General features: G+C 43.0%; 1 protein-coding gene across 4 annotated transcripts in view; it reads left to right on the top strand.

The window, feature by feature from the left end:
• HIPK3 (homeodomain interacting protein kinase 3) overlaps window positions 1-20276 on the top strand; it is an 83166-nt gene that overhangs the window by 28806 nt on the left and 34084 nt on the right. For 3 of the 4 annotated variants that reach the window (XM_015863468.2, XM_015863466.2, XM_032444758.1), the window contains exon 2: window positions 7642-8737. In XM_015863468.2, coding sequence (XP_015718954.1) covers window positions 7644-8737 — 1094 coding nt within the window. In that variant the 5' untranslated portion in view covers window positions 7642-7643. Of the gene's footprint in view, window positions 1-3377; window positions 3625-7641; window positions 8738-20276 lie in introns of those variants that run through there. The other variant, XM_015863467.2, reaches the window with a different exon arrangement.

The following is a 20276-nucleotide window of genomic DNA, read 5'->3' as shown; positions in this document are numbered from 1 at the left end:
CTTCTTGGCTTTTTCCACCCCCTTCTAGAGACCTGTTTAATTTAGAGCTTCGGTCTCTAACATTAGAGAAGCTGAAGCAGTATTTCTTTTCAGAAGCATTAACTTCAGAATAGCGGACAAGCAGATGAGCTGCTTTCAATTAGCAGAGTGGGCACCTTTCTGACTAAATGAGGCCAATCTCTGTTTTAGCCGTGTTGCTTAAAAACAAGATTTGCCGCATACCTGGAGTATCTCTTAAGCAAGGGAAATCAAGGAGTTTGATTCTGAATGTCTCTTATTCAGTGACTTGGAATCAATCTGAAATTGCACTCTTAGAACACTCCCAATATTATTAACTGTGTATTTTCAGTAGACCCAGAGTTCAGGTTCTGAAACACAGCAAGGAAACAAGAGAGAGTTCAATATCTGCGGATAAAGCAGGTTAGCAAATATTTGGGTGTATTTTTAGTATCATCGAAGCTACAGCAACTATCCTAATGATTAAAAATTCAATGGATTGTTACGTGCAGATTTATTATAGTGTGATATGAATGACGCTGCTGTCAGAAAAACTGTATTTAAAGTGAGTCATCTCACGTTCATATGACTCTTTCCATTAGTGCTAATGTAATTTACCATTGCTAAAAAACCCCTGTTTTAGTACTGTTTTTAAGCATGTTACACACATGACTAATGCTTTTCATGTAAAGCATCGGCTATTATCAGATGAAAATCCCTTCCTGTTTGTATAACCATTACTCACCAGATACATGCATGCAGACCGCAGTTCCCTATTCAGGTAGCTGGCGGACTCTTCTACCATTTTCCAAAAGGTGGAAAATTCTGGGACAAGAAAGGCCATGTCCTAGCACTCTATTGAGGGTCCCATTTGTATCATTGTGGTTTAAGGATAAAGCCAACCAAATGCAAGGGGACAGCTGCATTTCCCTGAGCAATGACCCCAGTAACAGAGCGCAGTACTGCTGAGTGTTAGCCGTGCTGTGAGTGGGGTCTGCTACCTGAGATGGTTTGCTTTGAGTCGCTTTAGGAGTTGTACCTGAGCTGTGCTTTACTCCAAGGTGGAACGTGAGCTGTGAAATGGAAGCAGGTCTCACCTCTTGGCAATGAGGAGGGGAGAGAATAAACTCAGTCCTGGATGGGAGAACCTCCTTTCGGATGCCTGCAGCTGGAACTGCAGTCACAGTACAGCTGCACTCCTTGTGGGGCCGGAGTGTTTTGTTCTCCTCTCCTGTGTCATGCAGGTTCTGCCTCAGTTGGTACGTAACAATTGGTGGAACTTGAGCAATCTTCAGGGCATTTATTTTATTTTTCCAGCTAGTTTCTAAGGATGTCTTTCTGCCTTTAGACTGAATAGCTGCTGGTGTACATCACTGCCGTGTGAGTGCCTTCCTGCCTCTGTTTTCCTGGAAACATAGTTCTAGGAAACTGGAACCTCCCCCATTGCATCTATTTCATCAGTGCAGGGAGTTTGGTGCTTGCAGCCTTATGGGTCTTTTCTGAAGGAGCAAGCTTCATTCCTAAGAGAAGGAAAAAGGCTCTTTGTTTCCCCTTTCCTTATCTACTAATATAAACTTATTTTGTGAGGCAAAGAATTAATCAGTGGTCAGTCTGATAGGAACGTGTTGCTTTCATGATACTCGAAAGGGTGTTGTTTTTTGAAGACCTTTTCTCTGTGGTTTTGGAAGTGATGCTGTGAGTTAATGTGATGCTGCGAGTTAATGTCCTGCTGTGACTCTGCCAGGGGAACTTGGGAGTTTTTCTCAAGGAGTGTTTTGGGAGCTCTCTGTGGCAAGTGCTCCTTGAGACTGTGTTTATAACACTCAGTTGAAGAGATGGCTCGAGTCAAAAGCTCATTTCTTTTACAAATAGGAAGATCATTACATGGAAAGGAGCACAGCAGGTGAAAAACTTGGCTTGAGCTTAGCAGTACTGCGCTCTAGCTGTTGGGATTGTACGTGCTCTCCTTTTGCACGTCATTCTGTATGGTTACATCAGTAAGTTCTACATAGGGGAGAAATTTGCTGCACTGATGGCTTTGGGAAATATTACAGTATAGCTTAATACTGCTACTGGTTTGCTAGGAAGCGAAAGACAGCATTCTGAGGAGAGTATACATTGCTAATGGGGGTTTTACCTACAGGAAGTGCTGCTTCCATGTCTTCAGTGTGAGAAGAAACTCTTCTGAAAATTCCACACCAAGTTGGAAGTCTGGGCACAAAGCTTTAGTAGCAATGAGGACAATAGCCACAAAGGCTTGTATTCATGGGGAGCTACATTTGGTGTCTCTGGGTGCTGCTTCCCATGCCTGCAAACAGAACTGAGGGCTCTGCTGCTGTCAGGGCTTCACAGACTTTTATTTCGGTGGGTCTCTCCTATTTCCAGGTTCAAACAGAATTAATCTCTTAAAAGAAGAGATTAGGCCGTCGAAGCGCAGGCGGATTGCAGCGTGCCATTTGTGTTGATGGTGGCACATTCTGATGTAGGGAGCGTGGTCTAATTGGGAGCTGGTGGCAGATACAACTTCTGTTTCCTTTCTTTTCAGTTGCATAACAGCTTCTTGCCTCGCATAAAAATAGATGCTTTAAATATTGTTCCGTTTGTCTTTTTTAAGCAGTCATACTGGAATCATAAGATGTAGCTGTTGGTATTTGTGGAAAATGTGAATGTAGCGATTGTATTCTCTGGTCTTGCTGCTGGTACAAATGGTGGCATCGACTCATGGGTTCACGCTGACGTTTAATGTAAAATCCATTTGTTTTAAATACCACGTGGCGTTCAGTTTCCAAGCACTGAGGTGGCGGCGCTGTGACTTGTTGGTATCACACTTGGCCAAACTTGTTTCCATTGAGGTGTGTTTTGGTGTTTGCTTTTTCTTTTTTCATTAACCAATGCAAATGTATTTGTGAGCAGAGCCCTCTGTTGCTGCAGTTGCTGATATCTTTCTGTGGTTTCCCAAGTCACAAGTTCAGCGGTTAGAAGCAGAATCTGCTGCATTCTCATTCAGGGTATTTTTTCCAAAACCAGCTGTTCGATCAACCCAGTAATTCAGTTTAAAGGCACCCCGTATTGAACACCTTGTATGGGTAAAAGAAATACCGACTTTTGTTTTCTTTTGTGGAAGAATGTAGCAGTGCAATTGAGGTCTGATTTCTGCTATCACTGCAGCTCTGTTACCGTGTCCTGTCTAAGCGCCCAGATGTTGCACAAACAAGCCTGGTAACGTGTTTCTGGAGCAGGTAGTAACTTTATATCTCGCAGCTGCAGAACTCGATCGCTTTATCATTGCTTCATGCTGTGACTTTTATAAAGCCTGCCTAACCCTGCCCACTCCACGCGGCGCTGGCAGGAGGTGAAGGATCCGCAGCTCCGCTCTGTAGCCTTGTTGGCGTCTGCTACACGAGGATTCCAAAGCTCTGAGAGGTCTCTTTGCAAATAGACGTGCTTTACTCCCTGGTTCTGCCTGTCATTTCTGTCCAATACTCCCGGCTCTGCGGTGCTGTCCCAGGGCTCTGCCGTGTTGGTAGGTGCCTGTAGGTGCTGGCTGTGCTCCTGCCTCCGCACCCCTCTGGGCATGCAGTCCCAGTCCGGCTGCACCTCTAAGGCTGGGAGGAAACGACTCCTGAGGTAGGGCATGTTGGTGAGCCGCTCTGTGTGTTCTCCTTTGCTTTGCTGCCTTGTGCCATCATGCTGGGGCTCTGCTGGTTGGCAGGAATGGCTGCAGGGTAGCTGGGTTCCCTGGGTCTGTCTCTGCACTCCTGGCACTCCTGGTGTGTTTTCCTTCCTTACATTCCAAGCTATCTTGATTACCGGTGCTTTGTTACAGATAGTGTCGTTGAAGTAAGGGCGTTCCTGGGCTTTAACAGGGCACTGGGATGAAAGGGCCCGCAGCAGCACAGCTTGTTCCACGATGCAGCCAAACCTGCCCTTAAATCCAAGGTGCCACCAGCGCCAAAGCAGAAAGAGAGGGCGACTAATTTAGCTGTGCCTTTGCTAAATAGCTTCAAGAGACAGGTAGCACCTAATGCAAAAAAAGCCAAAACAACCCTCCCCCTTTCTTCCCCCCCCCCCAGTTTCCCGTGACAAGGAGGTGAAAGAAGTGGGAAAACAAGTTTTCTGTAGTTAAAGTGTAACCGTAGCATTAGGTTGTGCCCTGGGCCAGGTTGTGCTGCAGGGCTTTCACCAGAAGGTGCAATTTAAGGCTTGTGCTGCTGGGGCACTGGAAAGCCCTGTTCATTTTACTCAATTCAAGCTGTAGCATGGCAGTTTTTTTTCCTGAACTGTAGCTCAGTGCTGTTACTAACTCTCATTACTCTTTTCCCCCACCCCCATTCTCTATCAGGAGGAAATGTCATTCTGAAGTTAATTATTAATGGTGGTCAAGCCTGGAACAGCCTGTGCTTCTCAAGGCTGTTCCAGCCTGCCAAATTTGTCATGTTTATGGATTTGTCTAGGGCTGTTTGGGAAGGCTGGAGAATTAGTTTCAAGACTCTAGCAAAGAGCATTGGTGTGGCTAGGTGAAAATGAGCAGTGCTTTACCATAAGTGTTCCGTTCCACAGGGCAGCGGCTGTGGGTTCATGGCTTGGTTTGTCTAAAGGGAGGCTTGGCTGGAAGGTGCAGACGGAGAAGTGGATCATCCTGTGCATGGGGGAGGAGGGCTGGAACAGTGTGGGGTGGAATGGACAGATGTCTGTGAGTGTAAAGGCAATGAAAATCAAGTCTGAAGTTTCCCTAGTAGTCAAACCTCCCTCTAGTGCTTTGTGTGCAGACTGTGCTCTTCAGTGACTCTCCAGCCTGTTTTGTTTGCTTTGCATCCTGTGATGGTCTTGCGTACAAGTTTGGACTTGGTTTTAAATGCAGTGTAACTGGAAGATGTACTCCAGCTGCTCGTGAGCGTTCAGGCTTGAGTATGCTCCCCAAAACAAGCACGGCATGATCTTCCTTCCTTCAGCACCAGCTGCTTTGCTGTATGGGTCCCTGTCCTGTTGTGCTGTCCTGCTTGTTAATATAGATGTAGTCTGACAAGCTGCAGTTTGTATGAGGAAGCGGGAGCAGAAAGAAGTGTAAGCCCAATGAAATGGTTTGTGACAAGCTGGGGTAGGGGGCAATCGCTTCAGGCAGGTGAAAATATGCAGTGTGCTGCTGTCTTTAACTAGCACAGCTCTTTTAGAAACACCTACAAAACCAGCACTGTAACGTGGTAATCTTTTCTTCTTTGCAGTGTAGTTATCTGTAAGATCACATTGTAAGCCAAATCTTCCAAAATACCAACACAGTGAAGCAAAACCCCACACCACCGTGTCAGTGCTGTCTCAGGAAGGGGAGCCGTGGTGTTCTCCTGTTCTCTTTAAGGCTCACCCCACTCTGCTGTCTGTATATGTGGCTGGGTTTTCAGCTGGTGGAGGAGAGCTCATTCTATTAATAACCATCGCTTCTCAAAGTGGAGACCTCCATCAGCATTGTGCAGAGTAAGCTGTGTGCTGATCTCATGTATTTCGTTTCATTTGCTCTAGTACAGAGAGTGCACTTCTGTCTGAAACAATAAAACAGTGGTGGCAAGGGAGAAGCAACAGGGGAAAGCAAGAGGTTAAATGCACCTAAAGAACTTGAAGACCCTTTTTTCTTTTTCTGGAGTGAAATTTGTCTGTTAGTTTAGTCTGCCATAACTGTGTTACAAGTTGTTCTCCCAGGTGTGTCATCTAAGAGTTCAAGAAACTCTTCTGATCTGGGAGCAGACCTGCATGGTGGCAGCTGGAGCTGAGGGCTGCTTTCCTTTTCCCAAGCAGCCACCTGGATGTCTATCCCTTCAGAGGGGGCAGCAGCGTGGGTCGGGCCCAAGGAGGACACAGAGGGTACAGTGCAGCAGCCCTCAGCCTGCGGGTCTGGCACAGGGCTCAGCTTTGGCCATGCGGGCTGGAGCTGTTTCTGTCAGGAGCTTAGCGACGTGGCTGGACTGCTGTGTCTGTTTAATGTTCAGATCTATTGTCTAAATTGGAGGCTGGGCCTGACACGGAGTGGCCATGCCAGGCTTCTTTTTTATTCCCTGATCCCTGTGTGCTCTTCACCTAAAGCAAAGCCTTATGGGGGTGTGGAAGTGAGGCGGAGCAGACAACACCTAGGTTATGCTAAGCAAGCTTGAAGAAACAAGGTTGTACAGTACGTGAGAGCAGGATCATCTCACTTAGCAACAGCAGTGCTTTGGTGGAGTGTTTGCCTTCTGTCGGGAGAGCTGCAGCACCGTGCCTGGGCCTGCTGCTGGTTTTTAAAGCATTTCCTGAACTGGGTCAGAATTTCAAGATTTAGTGGTCAATTAGAAGGATTTATCCGAAGAATTAAATTGTATTTCAATTTGGCTTTTTTTTTTTTTTTCTTTGGCATTTTGTATTTTTGTGTAGTAGTGTTGATATGCTGATGTACTAAAATCGATGTAAATTAAAGCCATATTAGGTGTTCACAAGGATATTTCTCAATTTAAACACAGCGCTCTTTAACAGGGCGTGTTGTTTAAGAGAGGATTCAAGAAATCTGGAGGACGTTTACGTGTGTTTTGCGATGGTGTGTCAGTGCCTTTTCTTAGCGTTCAGCATTCCATGCCACAAAGGTTCAAGATGGTGTTTGACAGATCTGGAGTGGTACACAGCAGGGTCTGAAGAGCTGGGAGTTATGGCATCTGTGAGGTGTTCTGTCTCTGTGTTTTAAGGTGGAGTTGAGATTGCTTGACATATGTGAGGACATGGTGCTGCTATAGTTTCCTATCTGGTGTTCTGTTGGCTCACTCAGCTTTTGGTTTGGGTAAGGCCTGTGCTGGAGATATGTAGTGTCGATCAGACCAAACCTTTGGGTTCAGCCTTCCTATGACTTCCAAAGTCAAAATGATCCATAGTCTTTTAATTTTCATTTCTCTTTTAGCAATGAAGTAATTGCATTGGCAGAAATGTATGTGTATATCTGTGTGTGTGTGTGTGTGTAGAATAATTACTCTACATTTTAGTTTATCCAGAACATGACAGTTGTTTATATAAGCATGTACACATGTAAGGTATTTTGGGCCCTGTCAGGCACTGCTGCTTTCTTGGCAGTGAAATTCCTGGAGTACTGATTGTTGTGTTGTTTGGCCATCTTCTCTTGAAAGCCTGCTGGTTCCTATGGTGGGCAGGTAGGATGATAGGCAGGGTCAGCTCACAAATAAGGGCACTTAAGTTATTTTGCATCATATATATGTAATTGAATTAGTTATTTATCCTTAGTTGTTGAAGACTATGGTATCCTTGTATGTGGAAACGGAGGAGGTTTAGAATGAAAACTGTCCTTATGCACAAAGGTAGTTCTTCCACATCAAAAATCATTAGCACTGCCTGCTGCAGACTGTCTCACTTCTGCCCTGTGTGGTGAGTGGAAAATGTTATCTATTGAGCCCTGCTGCAGTCTGTGTGCTGAAGACTCTGCACCGGGCAGGATTGATGACCTTGCATTTTCCACAAGAAACTAAAGACAAGATTGCATTAAGCTAGCTAGCTTGGCAGATATACTTCTGTCCTGATTCTTTCCTTGTTTGCTTGTTTTAAATGAGGAAAGTGCTGCAAACCTCAGAAATGTTCAATGTTGGATTCTTACCTCCGCTTTCTTTTTCTCTCCCTCTGCAGGTATGGCCTCACAAGTCTTGGTCTATCCACCATATGTTTATCAAACCCAGTCAAGTGCCTTTTGTAGTGTGAAAAAACTCAAACTAGAACCAAGCAGTTGTGTGTACCACGAAAGAGCCTACCCGCAAATCTATGTGAATGGTAAAAACTTTGGAATCTCTCCCCACAGGGTTAGCGCTTTCCTTCAGACTAAAAACCCATTTGACAGACCTCGAGGACAGAACGTTTTGTTGCAGTCAAATGCTGTTGCTTTAAAATATATTGCAGGTGCTACAAAAGCGTTAGCAGCGCAGGCGCAGCAAGCTCAGTTGGAAGCACCTCAGACTGGGACACAAGGAAGCAGAGTAGATATACTGGAAGGACCCCAGCGATGTGGATTGAAGCGTAAGAGTGAAGAGCTAGATAATCAAAGCAGCACGATGCAGATCGTTGATGAACTGTCCATATTGCCTGCGATGTTGCAAACCAATGTAGGAAACCCAGTGACAGTTGTGACAACTGCTGCGACTTCAAAACAAACTGGTACAAGCGGAGATGGAGACTACCAGCTGGTACAGCATGAGGTTTTGTGCTCTGTGAAAAATACTTACGAGGTTCTTGATTTCCTTGGGCGAGGGACCTTCGGACAAGTGGTGAAATGCTGGAAAAGGGGGACAAATGAGATTGTGGCAATCAAAATCTTGAAGAATCATCCTTCGTACGCACGTCAAGGACAAATAGAAGTGAGCATATTAGCAAGGCTAAGTACTGAAAATGCTGATGAATTCAATTTCGTGAGAGCCTACGAATGCTTTCAGCATCGTAACCATACTTGTCTGGTTTTTGAGATGTTGGAACAGAATTTGTATGACTTCCTGAAGCAAAACAAATTCAGCCCTCTGCAACTGAAAGTAATACGGCCTATTCTACAACAGGTGGCCACTGCACTGAAAAAACTAAAAAGTCTTGGTTTAATCCATGCTGACCTCAAACCAGAGAACATTATGTTGGTGGATCCTGTTCGGCAGCCTTACCGGGTTAAAGTAATAGATTTTGGGTCTGCCAGCCATGTATCAAAGACTATTTGTTCAACCTATTTACAATCCCGGTATTATAGGTAGGTGTCTTTTACTTTTTTATTAACATGTAATGGATGTTATTTTTAATGAAGTTAATGGTTTAATTAATTACTCTTTGAGGTAACTCATAATAATTTGGAAGACACAAGGGCAATGTAGATCATGCCAAGGTTGAATGGTTGGTCACTGTTTTAAACACGAATATTTGCTTGGAACATTTTCATAAGCTAATTTTTTTCCTAGACGTGTGTTTTGTTTTGCTCTGTCTGCAGCCATCACTAAATGCTATCTTGAGACCTCGGGTGAGACTGGAAAAAGAAAACTGGAACAGAAATTAGTCTTCACTTGCTTGTTTAGTGTTCCTTTTCTGCCTTCCTAGTAGAACTTTTATGTAAGCAGCTGGACAGTGTACTAGATATGCCATATTTTATATACTGTTGCCAAAGATTATGTAAACTCCTCTGTTTTTCTCCACTGCTTGTAAATATTTTGCCTTGTTCTTATAAACTTAGTTCTGATTGAGTTTCTTCAGCAGCATAGATTTCAGTGAGCTGCTGAGTTAGAGAGGGTACTTAAACATTTAAGGTGATACCAGGAGGACATTTAAAGTGATTTTTGGTAAATGCTTGCGTTCTACATTGGCCTTAACATGATTGTGTATTTCTGATGTTGTTTTTAATCTTTATTTAGTATAAGCAATCCCATCGGTGTTACATGTAAAAGCCATTAATACTTACCACCTGAGGGGCTTTGTTTCCTTTGTAAGCTGAATTTGTCTGGGTTGAACCCCTTCTTCATTCTGCTTTGTTGTTGGCAGTTATACGTCCTGCGTACTGCCTGTCTCCACACAGTCAGTAAGAAGCTGGTAAACTAGGACAATGAGTAATCTAAAGACAATTTTAAGTATGCTTCAGCTATTCATGTTGGAAGTGAAAACTTGTGCAATGCAGTTCTGGGCCTGACGAAACAAAGGTGATTGTAGCTCATGCCAGAAGGATCTAACTGTTATTTAACCGTAGCTTGTAAACAAGAACATTTCGTGTGCTGTCCTTATGTAAAGTATTCTTATTAATCGCTCAAATTTCCATGTTATTTAATTACAAATTGCAGCTAAGTGTTGAAAAAGTATGCATAGTCGATCAACAGAAAACTTAACTGGGAAATCCTGTTGTCTGATGCATACCCACACTATATGTGAGAAATACAAATGAAATACAGTCAAGGGAGCTCTCAGGTTAAAAAGCTCTACACCATTCAAGTCACTGTATTTCCAGGCTCCTCAGACAGAAACGTGCAAGTTCTGAAAGGGCAGTGTGAGTTCTGCAAGGCTATATTTGAGAGTAGATGTCTCCATAGTTCAGCAGATATTCAAGATGCGTAGTCCAAAAATCACTTATTTTGGCTTTTTGATTTACAGATGTGATTGCAGATGACTGTGAGCTGCTGCCATCTCTCTTGCCTTCCTTCTGCCTCACAGCTGGCAAAGGGAGGTGGCTGTAGGCGACCAGGCTGGGTGGTCCTATTGTCATACTTGATTCTGCGGTGTCTAGTTTCACATTGGTTTTCTCTGCTTCACATGGCTCACACACAGCATTGTTAACTGTGTTCAGCTGCTCATACACACATTTTTAGCTGTTGGTTTGTTTTGTTTGGCTTTATGCTCCTTAACAGCTATACTTTATATAGGATTTTGACCTATGTACGGAGCGGGGCCTCTGTGCCTTGTGTGTAGGTTGGATTATTGTGTTACATTATGGACTCTAAAGCATGAGTAAGCATGTTTTTATTATGAGTGTTCAGAAGTATTATTTCTACTTCTCTTTTAAGCATAAACTTTCAGACCTGTACACCCTCCTTGGCTCAGGGTAGGAACTTTTCATTATAGCTAAACTCCATGTTAAGACTGAATGATGTTTTTATAGAGAGATATAACACGTGCACCTAAAATTCCCAGTTACTAAGTGGCACCGAAGTGCACTGTAAATATTCAGACTGTTAAGTAAAATACTCTCTTTATCCTGGGTAGTTTTACAGTCCTTCTGTGAAGTAGCATTTAAATCAGGGCTTATTATGATTATTGTTTTTTAAACAAACATACAAATGAGAGAGTCTGACATGTTTAGCTTAGAGTCTGTTTATTTGCATAGTTCCAATATTATCTCCAAGGTGAATAAGATCGTTTTGAAATGGGTTTAAGTTTTGCGGTTTTTGTTTGGTTTTGGGCTTTCATTTATTTATTTACTTACTTTATTTATTTTCCATCTCAAAGTTTAGTTCAGGAAAGGTTCTTAGCAGGTTGGATTTCACTATGGATGCGTGGTTCCCAACTGACTGAGTGACTCAAGTTAACCCTGTGTAGCTTGGCAGTTTCTCAGACTTTGTTTTATTGTTTTGAAGTACCTGACCAAGATAAATAATATTAGAAAAGTAGGAGTTTGACTGAAGAAATGCTCTGGAGAGGAAATGCTTTCTCAGGGAATGAGAAAGCCTTCCAAGAACACACTGTTTTTAGATGGAATATATTTTGCAAGAGGTTGTGCTGCTTGTCAATCAGCTAAGCAGCTACTCGGTAAAATATTCTTAATCACAGAATGTACTTAAATTTTGTTGTGTTATGAGAGGGTGGGAGTGATGTTGCAGGTTTGACTTGTTTGACTTACGACATGTTGAAACAAACCCTTCAAAAAAATTGAGCTGCAATTGAGACTTATTGAGAACTCCTGCAGTGCTATATGTTTATTTAGATCATATACTGTTCTAATTAAAAGCTGAGTTTTCTTGCCACTTACAGCTTCAAAATAAGTCAATCTAATTACAGTTCAAAAGGGTTACGCTTATAGTGTGATCACATCTGTATTTTTGTATCTGGAGTTGTTTCTTTGCTAACCTGTGCATGTATTATCACGAGCTTCACCTGTAGTTCTTACCAGTGGGGATTTCTATCCATTCAGAGGTGATAGTGCATAAGGTTTGGATTCACCAAGTGATGAGCACAACACACTGTCTAGGAAATATCCGTTTCGTTGCCAGCATAATGTGAAATTTGAGCTATTTGGATGTTCAAAAGCACTCCACCAAGCTCAAGAATTTAAAGAAAAAATTATGAGGCTGTGGGATTTTGTTTTGCTTTTAAACAGCTGTTTTAGGATCCGAGATTGCAGAGAGAAATGGAGTAAAATACCTTTAAACTTGTACAGTGCAGCAGGGGAAGGGAAAGAGCTCTTCTGGAAGCAATATGAACTTGGTAGAGTTCCTAGGTTACTTATGCAATAGCTGTTCTCAAGGATGAGGTTTGCCCTTTCAGTACTAGAAGCACATGCCTGTCATTGTTGGGTGAACCGGAGAAACACGTAAAGAAGTTGTGCAGAAGTGAATGAAAACACTTTTATCTTATCACCATGTTCTCTTTTTTTTCTTGTGTATGAGACTGTCGTGAATGATGCGCTGCTGGAATGGAGGAGGCAGCAAAATCTTCTGTTACGCTTTTTTTCAGTGGTAGTACAGTATGTTGGGTCTGTATGTGGAAGTGAGTAATAAGTTGGAAATACAAGTAATAATACAAGATTTAGGTCTTAAAGCAAGGAGTGTAATGTAGCCAGGTGAATGGACAGTGGGGTGACTTATGTTTCCCTTTCTCTTACTCAATAGCAGAGAAAGAAGTGGTTAAAAACAAATACGAACATGCTTTTTGACATGTTGCATTACCTTTTGGAGATTATTGCCAGGAATTAGATTATGTACTTGCAAGGAGTGTATGATATAAATAAACATCAACAGCAAGGCTGTTTCTGTTTCAAAGGTGAAGTGTTATTCCAAGTAGTGTTTACCTTAAAGATGGTGTCTGTATTACATGTGGTTTTTACGCTGGCCTGGGCTTTAATATTTATGGGATAGAGGGATCTGGTATTTGATGCCTTTTCTTTGCTGTTGGTCTCACACTTTAAGACTGCTGACCTTTTATGAGTGATCTAAGCAGTGTATACTTCTTGGAAGGAAAAAAGACCCTTTTATGTACAGCGTAGGTGCTCAGGCCTTTGTCACAGATGGAAATGGCATAAGCATGTTGGTCATCTATTCTCTTGATCACCAGTGCCCTCAATCAGGAAAACAAGCATTCCATCCAAGACTAAAAGCTTCTTTTACCCCCCCAAAGTGTAGGTTAGGAAGCGGAGGAATCAACAACTGCCTCTTATTTCTCAGTCTCTAGTCTCATGCTCATCCACTGAGGTCGAAAGCTTTTCCAAGGCACAGCGTTCTGCTCATGGAGTCATTTTCCTTTTCTTTGTCTCTCTCATAAGGTTATACGTGTTTTGGGAAAAGAGGGTGAGAAGAGAGGCTTCAAAATGTTGGATTCCAAGGAGCATTAATCTGCACAGCATCGTTGTTGCAAGATGATCCAGGTAGTTCTGCTGACTTGCCCAGGGAGCCTACACTTACTTTCATTTAGCAGATTCCATTGTCGTGCAAAGAGCTTGTGTGTGTCCTCAGTGTTGTGTTCAGAGGGAGCTTCTTGGATCTGCTTTCACAGCAGACCTCTCCTCTTGTGTTGTTCTCATCCCAGAGGAGCTTCTGTTGGAGCTTCTGCAGAGTCTTTCTCCTTTGAAATAGCTGTGTGCAACACCGGTACCGGGTCAAGGAGCTCTGTTCTACTCATTAGGTGGTACCCGAATGACACAGGTTTGTTCTGCATCTCACTGTTGTCTGTGGCATTTGGCTGCTGTTCAAAGCAGGTATAAGAAATATGTATTTAAAAGATGCATGGTTCTGTCTAATAGCATTTATTTGGCAGGGTTTGGGAATGACAAAGCCTCATTCTTCTCCAATATTATTCTCCTCCCACTTTTTACCTGGCTGTAATGCCGAGTTTGTAAAATGCCTTTCTGTGTTTATATTGTAAGCTGAGAGGGAGAGTTTGTAACAGCAACATTGTATCAGTGTTTGGGTAGAACTTTGTGACTGCAAATTCCCGTCATTGATGGAGAGGAGCTATTGCTTGGGCTTGGTTTGGTTTTGTTTTCCAAGGGAAATCAGGCTTCTGTTGACTTGTTTTGAGATTGTCTTCCTAGGAAATGAGGTTTTGAAAGCGAAACCTTACAAAGCACAGCATTCCCAAAGTCCCAACATCACAAACTTGAGATGGTGTGGGTGTAAGAACTGATGTGTTAGTTCTTTACATGTTCCTCATGTGCAGCCAGGAGGCAGTTTAACAGGCATCGTTCTCATTGCTTGTATAGCTGCACTTGTGGCTACATTTCCTATCTTTCATCTCCTGCCTTCCAAGAATGCATCTGCTCCATCATATTGTTCAGCTTGTGCTGCTTTAAATTTTATCATTAAAAACACTATTGGACAGTAAAGAATCAGTTTCCTGATGGATGCTTTCCCTGGCATCCAGAGATCCATGCTCAAACTGCTCAAAGTAATTGGGGAAAATGAAGTGAAAAGGAAGCAGCATAACTGATGTCTCTATAAAAAGGGGGACCAGCCGAAGCTGTGGTGGGCTTATGGGGAACTTGAGGGTTACTTGCAGACTGGAATGTATTTGACTGTAAAGGAAAGCTTGCAGCTTGGAACTGTTTTTCTGTTCTAGTGGTGATGGTGGTAAAATACGATCCCAATTTACTCAGCAGCGTGCCTGCAAGGATAAGCTAATGAGTAGAAGCAGTAAGCGGAGTCTGCTCATTCCTGAGTCAGTGATATCCTTCCTCCTGCTTTCCAACTAAGGGTAGTTGCTAATCAACAGAGCTGTTCCAGACAAAATGCCAAAAGTCACTAGTGTTGCAGCAGCGCTCAGGGAGCTGAAAAAAATCACGGCTGGATGTATTCCTGTTGGATGGGAGCAGTCTTCTCCCCTCCCCCTCCTCCTCCTTTTACATTTCTCTCCCGTGGAGAGTCAGACAGGATGGAAAAAGAGATATCTGTTGCGTTCTGTGGTCCTGATGCTGCTGGTACATAAATCCACCCCCAACCCCTCCTCCTCGGCCCCAGCATACTTGTCAAGAGAACTGTAAGTTCATCTGCCGCTGGCTCCAGGCTGCCTCTCCTTCAGCCCTTATGATAAATGTTGGAGCTGTGGGTGGGTTTTACTCACTGTGCTGTGGCTGGGAGCAGTGACTGGGTGCAGTGCTCTCTCTTCTCTTTTAAAGGATTTGGGGGAAGAGCTGAGCTGTGTGGCTTAATTCCTGTCCATGACTACAGTGAGAGCTATGCGTGTGCTCTGAGACTGTTGCACTTGGACTGCTTTTTTACTTATCAGTATTCACCTGTGATGTATTTAGCTTCTTAAAAAACACGAACAATTTATGTTGTTTTTTTCCATTTCACGTTGTTGTTTTCTCTTGTAGGCCCTTTGAAATTAATATAAAAGAAAGAAATAATCCTAGTGGCTGCGTGCACTTGGCCAGACTTGTTTTCTCGCTGGGCTTTGTAACTTGATTAAATGTGATTAAGTGTACTCCGTGTCACTCTGGTTACTCCAGAGAGTGTCCACTGGCAGCACCCACCCACAGTGGTTTTTTCCTTTTGTGGATTATGATTGGAGGCATAATGGTTTATTACCAGTCAGCAGTAACACATGAACCCATTGCATCACAGTGATTTGTTAATTATCTCTAACGTCAGATCAACAGACAATTTACATGTATAAAATACCACGTTAGAGACTGGTTTACAAATAAACATGGGCATAAGCTTTCTTTATCAAGGGGAGAAGTCATGCAGGAATCAATGTCCCAGGAAGCAACTGCTTTTCAAGTCCAGCCATTGCTGTCACATACTTGAAGCTTCAAAATAAGCTTGATCTGAAGTGGGACGTCTCGTTTTTCTCCATTCACAATGCCTATAATTCCTGCTTAAAAAACCCACCAGCACATTTTTCTTTGATATGGAAATAGGAAGTAAAGCTCTGTTAATAAACTTGAGTGTTCTGTCAGGGAAGTGAAGTACGAGAACAAGCTAAAAATTCCTCTGTAAACAACTCACACTTAAATATGCTAGCAGATGTTATTCTATCACTTTGAACTGTGCATCACTGAAGTGTATTGGGATATCTTAAAATAGTCGGGGGTGGTGGCCAGAGGCTCTAGACTACTATAGATGGTGAGGCTGCTTCGCTGCAGCAATGAAATAAGCCAGAAGTACATGCTGCTAAGGTCATTTGCCTGCTCAAGGTCAGCGTGTTCAAAGTCAGCTGCTCGATTTGCCAGCATGGTTTTACCGTCAGCGTTACAGACCAGAGGAGAGTCCCGATAACACGATAATGTACGGATTTGCTGCCGGGAGTGAATTGAGGCGCTCTGAACCATTTTCCCCCTTTTAAAGTGGCAAGGCTGTGATTGCTGGTTTATTTCCTTATCTGAGCAGCCAGTGTTTAATGTGAAGATAAGCTTCTGTGCCTTGTGCTTGAAGACAAATTGTTGATTTGGCAAGTGTTTGTTTGCACTTGGTGTGCAGTGCTCATTAATTGTTTAATTGACTTCCTGTTGTGGACTTCTGTTTTGTGATTAACCGGGATCTAGCCTCATCCATTAAAAGTGCCCTCCAGGGGTGGCAATCTCGGCTCATCCAAACCTCGCTTATCTGCATCCAAACCTTGCTTATCTGTCTACTTGATAATAAATGTAGTTTCACTCCTCTTATTTTCTAGTCAACATACTGTAGTCTCTCATACCTTATTATTCTCTGTGATGGAAGTAGAAAACAAGGATAGTTTTTCATGGGGAGGGAGCTGGCTGTAGAAAAGAATGATGGGGTTCCTGCAAATTGACAGCTGTTTTTATTCTCTCTGAGCACCCAGCAGAGTATCATAGGGATGGGAGAGAAGGAAATAGCAGCCCGCCTTCTGGGCATAATGCACACAAAGCATTAGAAGGTGCCGTGTATCTGCTGAGATGCGAGCAGTTCCAGCCTGTGTTTTCAGTTAGTTGTGATGGTAGGTGCAGCAGCCTAAATGAGAGCACAGATGACAGTTCTCCTGGTGTTCAAATGTCTGTAGTTTGAAGAGAAGGGAAAACCTGTATAATATTAAAGGAGAAGGAGCTCTGTTCTTGTCGTGTTTCCATTTGTTGAGGTCAACTGTGAAATTTATCATCAGTGAAACTTTGAGAAGCAGCTTTTATTTCTTAAGCATCAGTTGTGCCTGAATGCGATCATTTATCTCGCTGCACTGATAGGTCACAAAGACTTGCTCATCCTTTCAGTTCATGTTTGTGTGCGTGTGTGGGTGTCTATCAGATATCTTAATTGTAGAAAACAGCAGTGTTGGTGTCAGGCTGTATTTGTAAATACTACGTCTAGCTCTTCCCACTGTCCCTGTCTTGAAAATATGGCTCTGTTTTCCTGTTGTAAGAGCAGGAGGTGACAGATCTCAATCAATGTGATGGAAACTGAAGCCTGCACCCCAGTCTGCGTCTTTTCCACCTGCCGTGGTAGAGTTCACCTTTGCTCTGAAGGTGAGCTGCTTTGTGGGCTCTTTCTGCATGAGAACCTGACACCCAGCAGAAGCCTTGCTGCCCCTTGTGCCTGTTTGGCTGTGCACCTGCAGGCTGGGACAGCCACTCATATGTGGATGCAGCTTGGAGGGACAGGGCTACACCACAGCTGGGGCCTCATCATCCCCTCTAGTGCCCAAGTTAGAAAGCAAGCAAGCTGGGCAACTGCAAACAGGCAATGTGCATGCATGCAGAACTCCTTATACTTGGCTGGTTTTGCTCTGAACCAGCACATGACATACTAACCTGATTTAAAAAACAAAAACAAACAAGCAAAAAATAGTCTTTTGTGATTTCTAGCATCAAGCAATAAATGGCAGAAGTGTCTGGCATACAAACTAGTACTGGGGATGTAATTAAGTAAAACTTACATGGGAGGGGGGTTAAAACTGAATATTACCATAGGGTTATCAGTTTAAAAGTTCTAAAACTGACTTGAGCTGTTAGAGTATGCTGTGGGTTGCAAACTGATAGCAGTACTTAATGGTGTTCCCATCATGGGGTGGATCACACTGGGCACAGTGATGCCTGGAGAGGGAATCAGTTTTGGGATCCTGACCTCTCTGGAATGGCAGTTAGATGTGGGGTCGTGGATCTCAGCATTTTTTGGTAATGTGAAGCTTAAAAAGTGAAACAGGAGGAAAGAAATGTGGATTATGCGATAAGATTTCTTACTTCACTTTGGTTTTTATCTAGGCTTGAATTATTTCAACGACTTCCACTTTTCAGTGTTGGAAAGCTTTGCTTTATGTGAAGAATTGCTGGGAAAGCCTTGTAGTTAAAGTTTGTCTGGATGATGATTAACTTCTATATGCAGAAGTCAAGTGTTTAACTCATAATGAAATTTATTTCTTGCTGTTTCTGTTATGGTCTGACTGCCCAACTGCTGGTTGAATGGAGCAAGTCTTTTATCACACAGAGTTGACACGCAGTGTAGTTTTTTCTTTGTCAATGCCACTTATGTCTTGCCCTGTGTAATTTCCCTACTGAACATAATGTTTGATCTTGGAAACAGCTGGTTTTGATTTGTGCGGGCTTAAAACACACCAAAATAGCAGGAAATTCTCAGGTATTTAACGAGGGGGGAAAAATTGTAACACCGTGATGTGTTAAATAAAAGGATAAGCAGGAATTAATGAGTTATTAGTGCCTGGAGGACTCTTGCACTCTCTTAATCCACTTCTGCGGTGCTGGTAGGGAATGCAGCAGGACCTGGAGTAGGTGAGGAAAGCAAGTCTGTGTAGCCACGTGGTGTTCCTGAAATAACGACTTCAGCGTCGCCTAAACCTAATTAACACTTCATTTCTGGCTGTTCTCAGGTTTGCTGGATATGATTTACGAAGTATTTATAAACGGGGAGCACTTTTTATGTTGTGTTTTTTACCTATAACACCATTTTTAGCTTGTGTACAGATGATATCAAATGACTTTATAGCACACTCTTCTAATGTAGAGGCGTCTGGTGTAAAATCAAACGAAAAGCCCCAAAACATATTCTGATATTTCAGCAGTGGGTTGGGTGCAGGTCGTACCCCTGCACAGCTTTGTAGCTTTTCTGAAGCTTCAATGTTTTTGTGCCTGGAGAATCTGTCTGTGCTGAGATGCCAGCTGGATGCTGCTGGCTGGTGTGAGGTTAATGCCATTGAAAAGCCTGTTTGCTCATTTGGTTAGCAGCATCTACAAGTAGATCATCCAGCCCTCAGGTAGGTATCCTGCCTGCGAAGTGACAAGGAGGAGGCTGGTGGCTGTTCTTGTAGTTCTGTGGTAGCCACCTGGTCATCAGCATGTGCATAGCTTGGGGGAGTGGGGGGAGACTAAATCACCTTCTTGTTGCCTTCTGAGGATGCTGAAGAAGGCAAAATAGGGATCCGAAGTTGGTCATTGTTGTCTGGGGGGAAAAGTGGTACAGATACCAAAAGCCAGCAAAAACATGGTTTAATCAAGCCCAGCATTTGTCAGTGTGCTTGTTTGACGTTATTGTGGTGTAACAACAGATTCTTTTCTGTAGCAGAAAGGCTTGTAATATGTGAAAAGCTTCCCAGTCTCTAAAATGGCAATAACTGGTGTGGAACAGCACATATTCTAAGTGCTCTCTCCAGCTTGTTGCTCAGTGCTCGCTTCTCATGGTTGGCAGTTCCCCTCCAAGAAAAACAGGAAACTATGCTGGCAGGACAGGGAAGTTAGGGAGGAAAGCTGCGTGTGCCTTTGTTTATGGGACTGTGGATTCCCAGGTAGCAAAAAGGTAAGAGAGAAAAGGGAAGTTACAAGGGGGATATGTGCATTTTCTCAACCTAAGCATGCCAAAAAATGGGGAGGGAAATGTATATGAGAAATGGCTGCTCTTCAAGTGAAGGGCCATACAGGCCTTTAAAGACTGGACTGGAGAAGCTGGGAGTCGTCCTCAATAGTCTGACACTTTAACAAAGTCTTGACCTTGGAGTTAGGCTGGACCAAGTAAATGATGCAGTACCTTAAATTTATTAAGAGATGTTATGTTTGTATTTAAAGGCTCTGTTGATGAAGAAGAAATGCAACTAGAAATACTCTAGCGCTTGCTTTGCTCCTTTGCCCAGTGAGGGCAAATTGAGGGTCGTCCAAGTTACTTCTGAATCATGGGTCTGTTTACTTTCAATAATTTATTCTGTATCGTTGCTCCCAAAAATCTTCTCAGAGCTGTATTTAATTTTTGTGGCAGACTGTGTGAGCCTGAGCCTATGAGAAACTATGTGAAAAATGAAAACCAGCTCAGATTTGTTCCAAAATGCACTCCCATGCCTGCCACCCATAGGTTGGGATTCTTTACATATTTCCACTGGGTACTGTTCTTTAACCAAAGCACCTAGAGCAGACGCTTCATTTGGGATATGAGTGCTACTAGGTGTTCCTAGGAGTCTGAGTTCCTCTTCTTCTCTGAAGGAAGAATACTTTGCCTGTAAAACAAGGTTCTTTTGGTTTTTTGGTGGGTTTTTTTTTTGTTTTTTTTTGTTGACATATGGGATTTGTTGATGTAATTAGTCTGGTGGCTGGGGAATCCTCCTTAACTTGGAACCATGTGGCAGTACAGAGAATAGTGGTAAGTCTAATTGTG

Source organism: Coturnix japonica, chromosome 5 (genome assembly GCF_001577835.2).
Source record: "Coturnix japonica isolate 7356 chromosome 5, Coturnix japonica 2.1, whole genome shotgun sequence".
Lineage (NCBI taxonomy): Eukaryota > Metazoa > Chordata > Aves > Galliformes > Phasianidae > Coturnix > Coturnix japonica.
The sequence above is the reverse complement of the archived record's forward strand: the minus strand, read 5'-3'. Positions and strand labels throughout refer to the sequence as shown.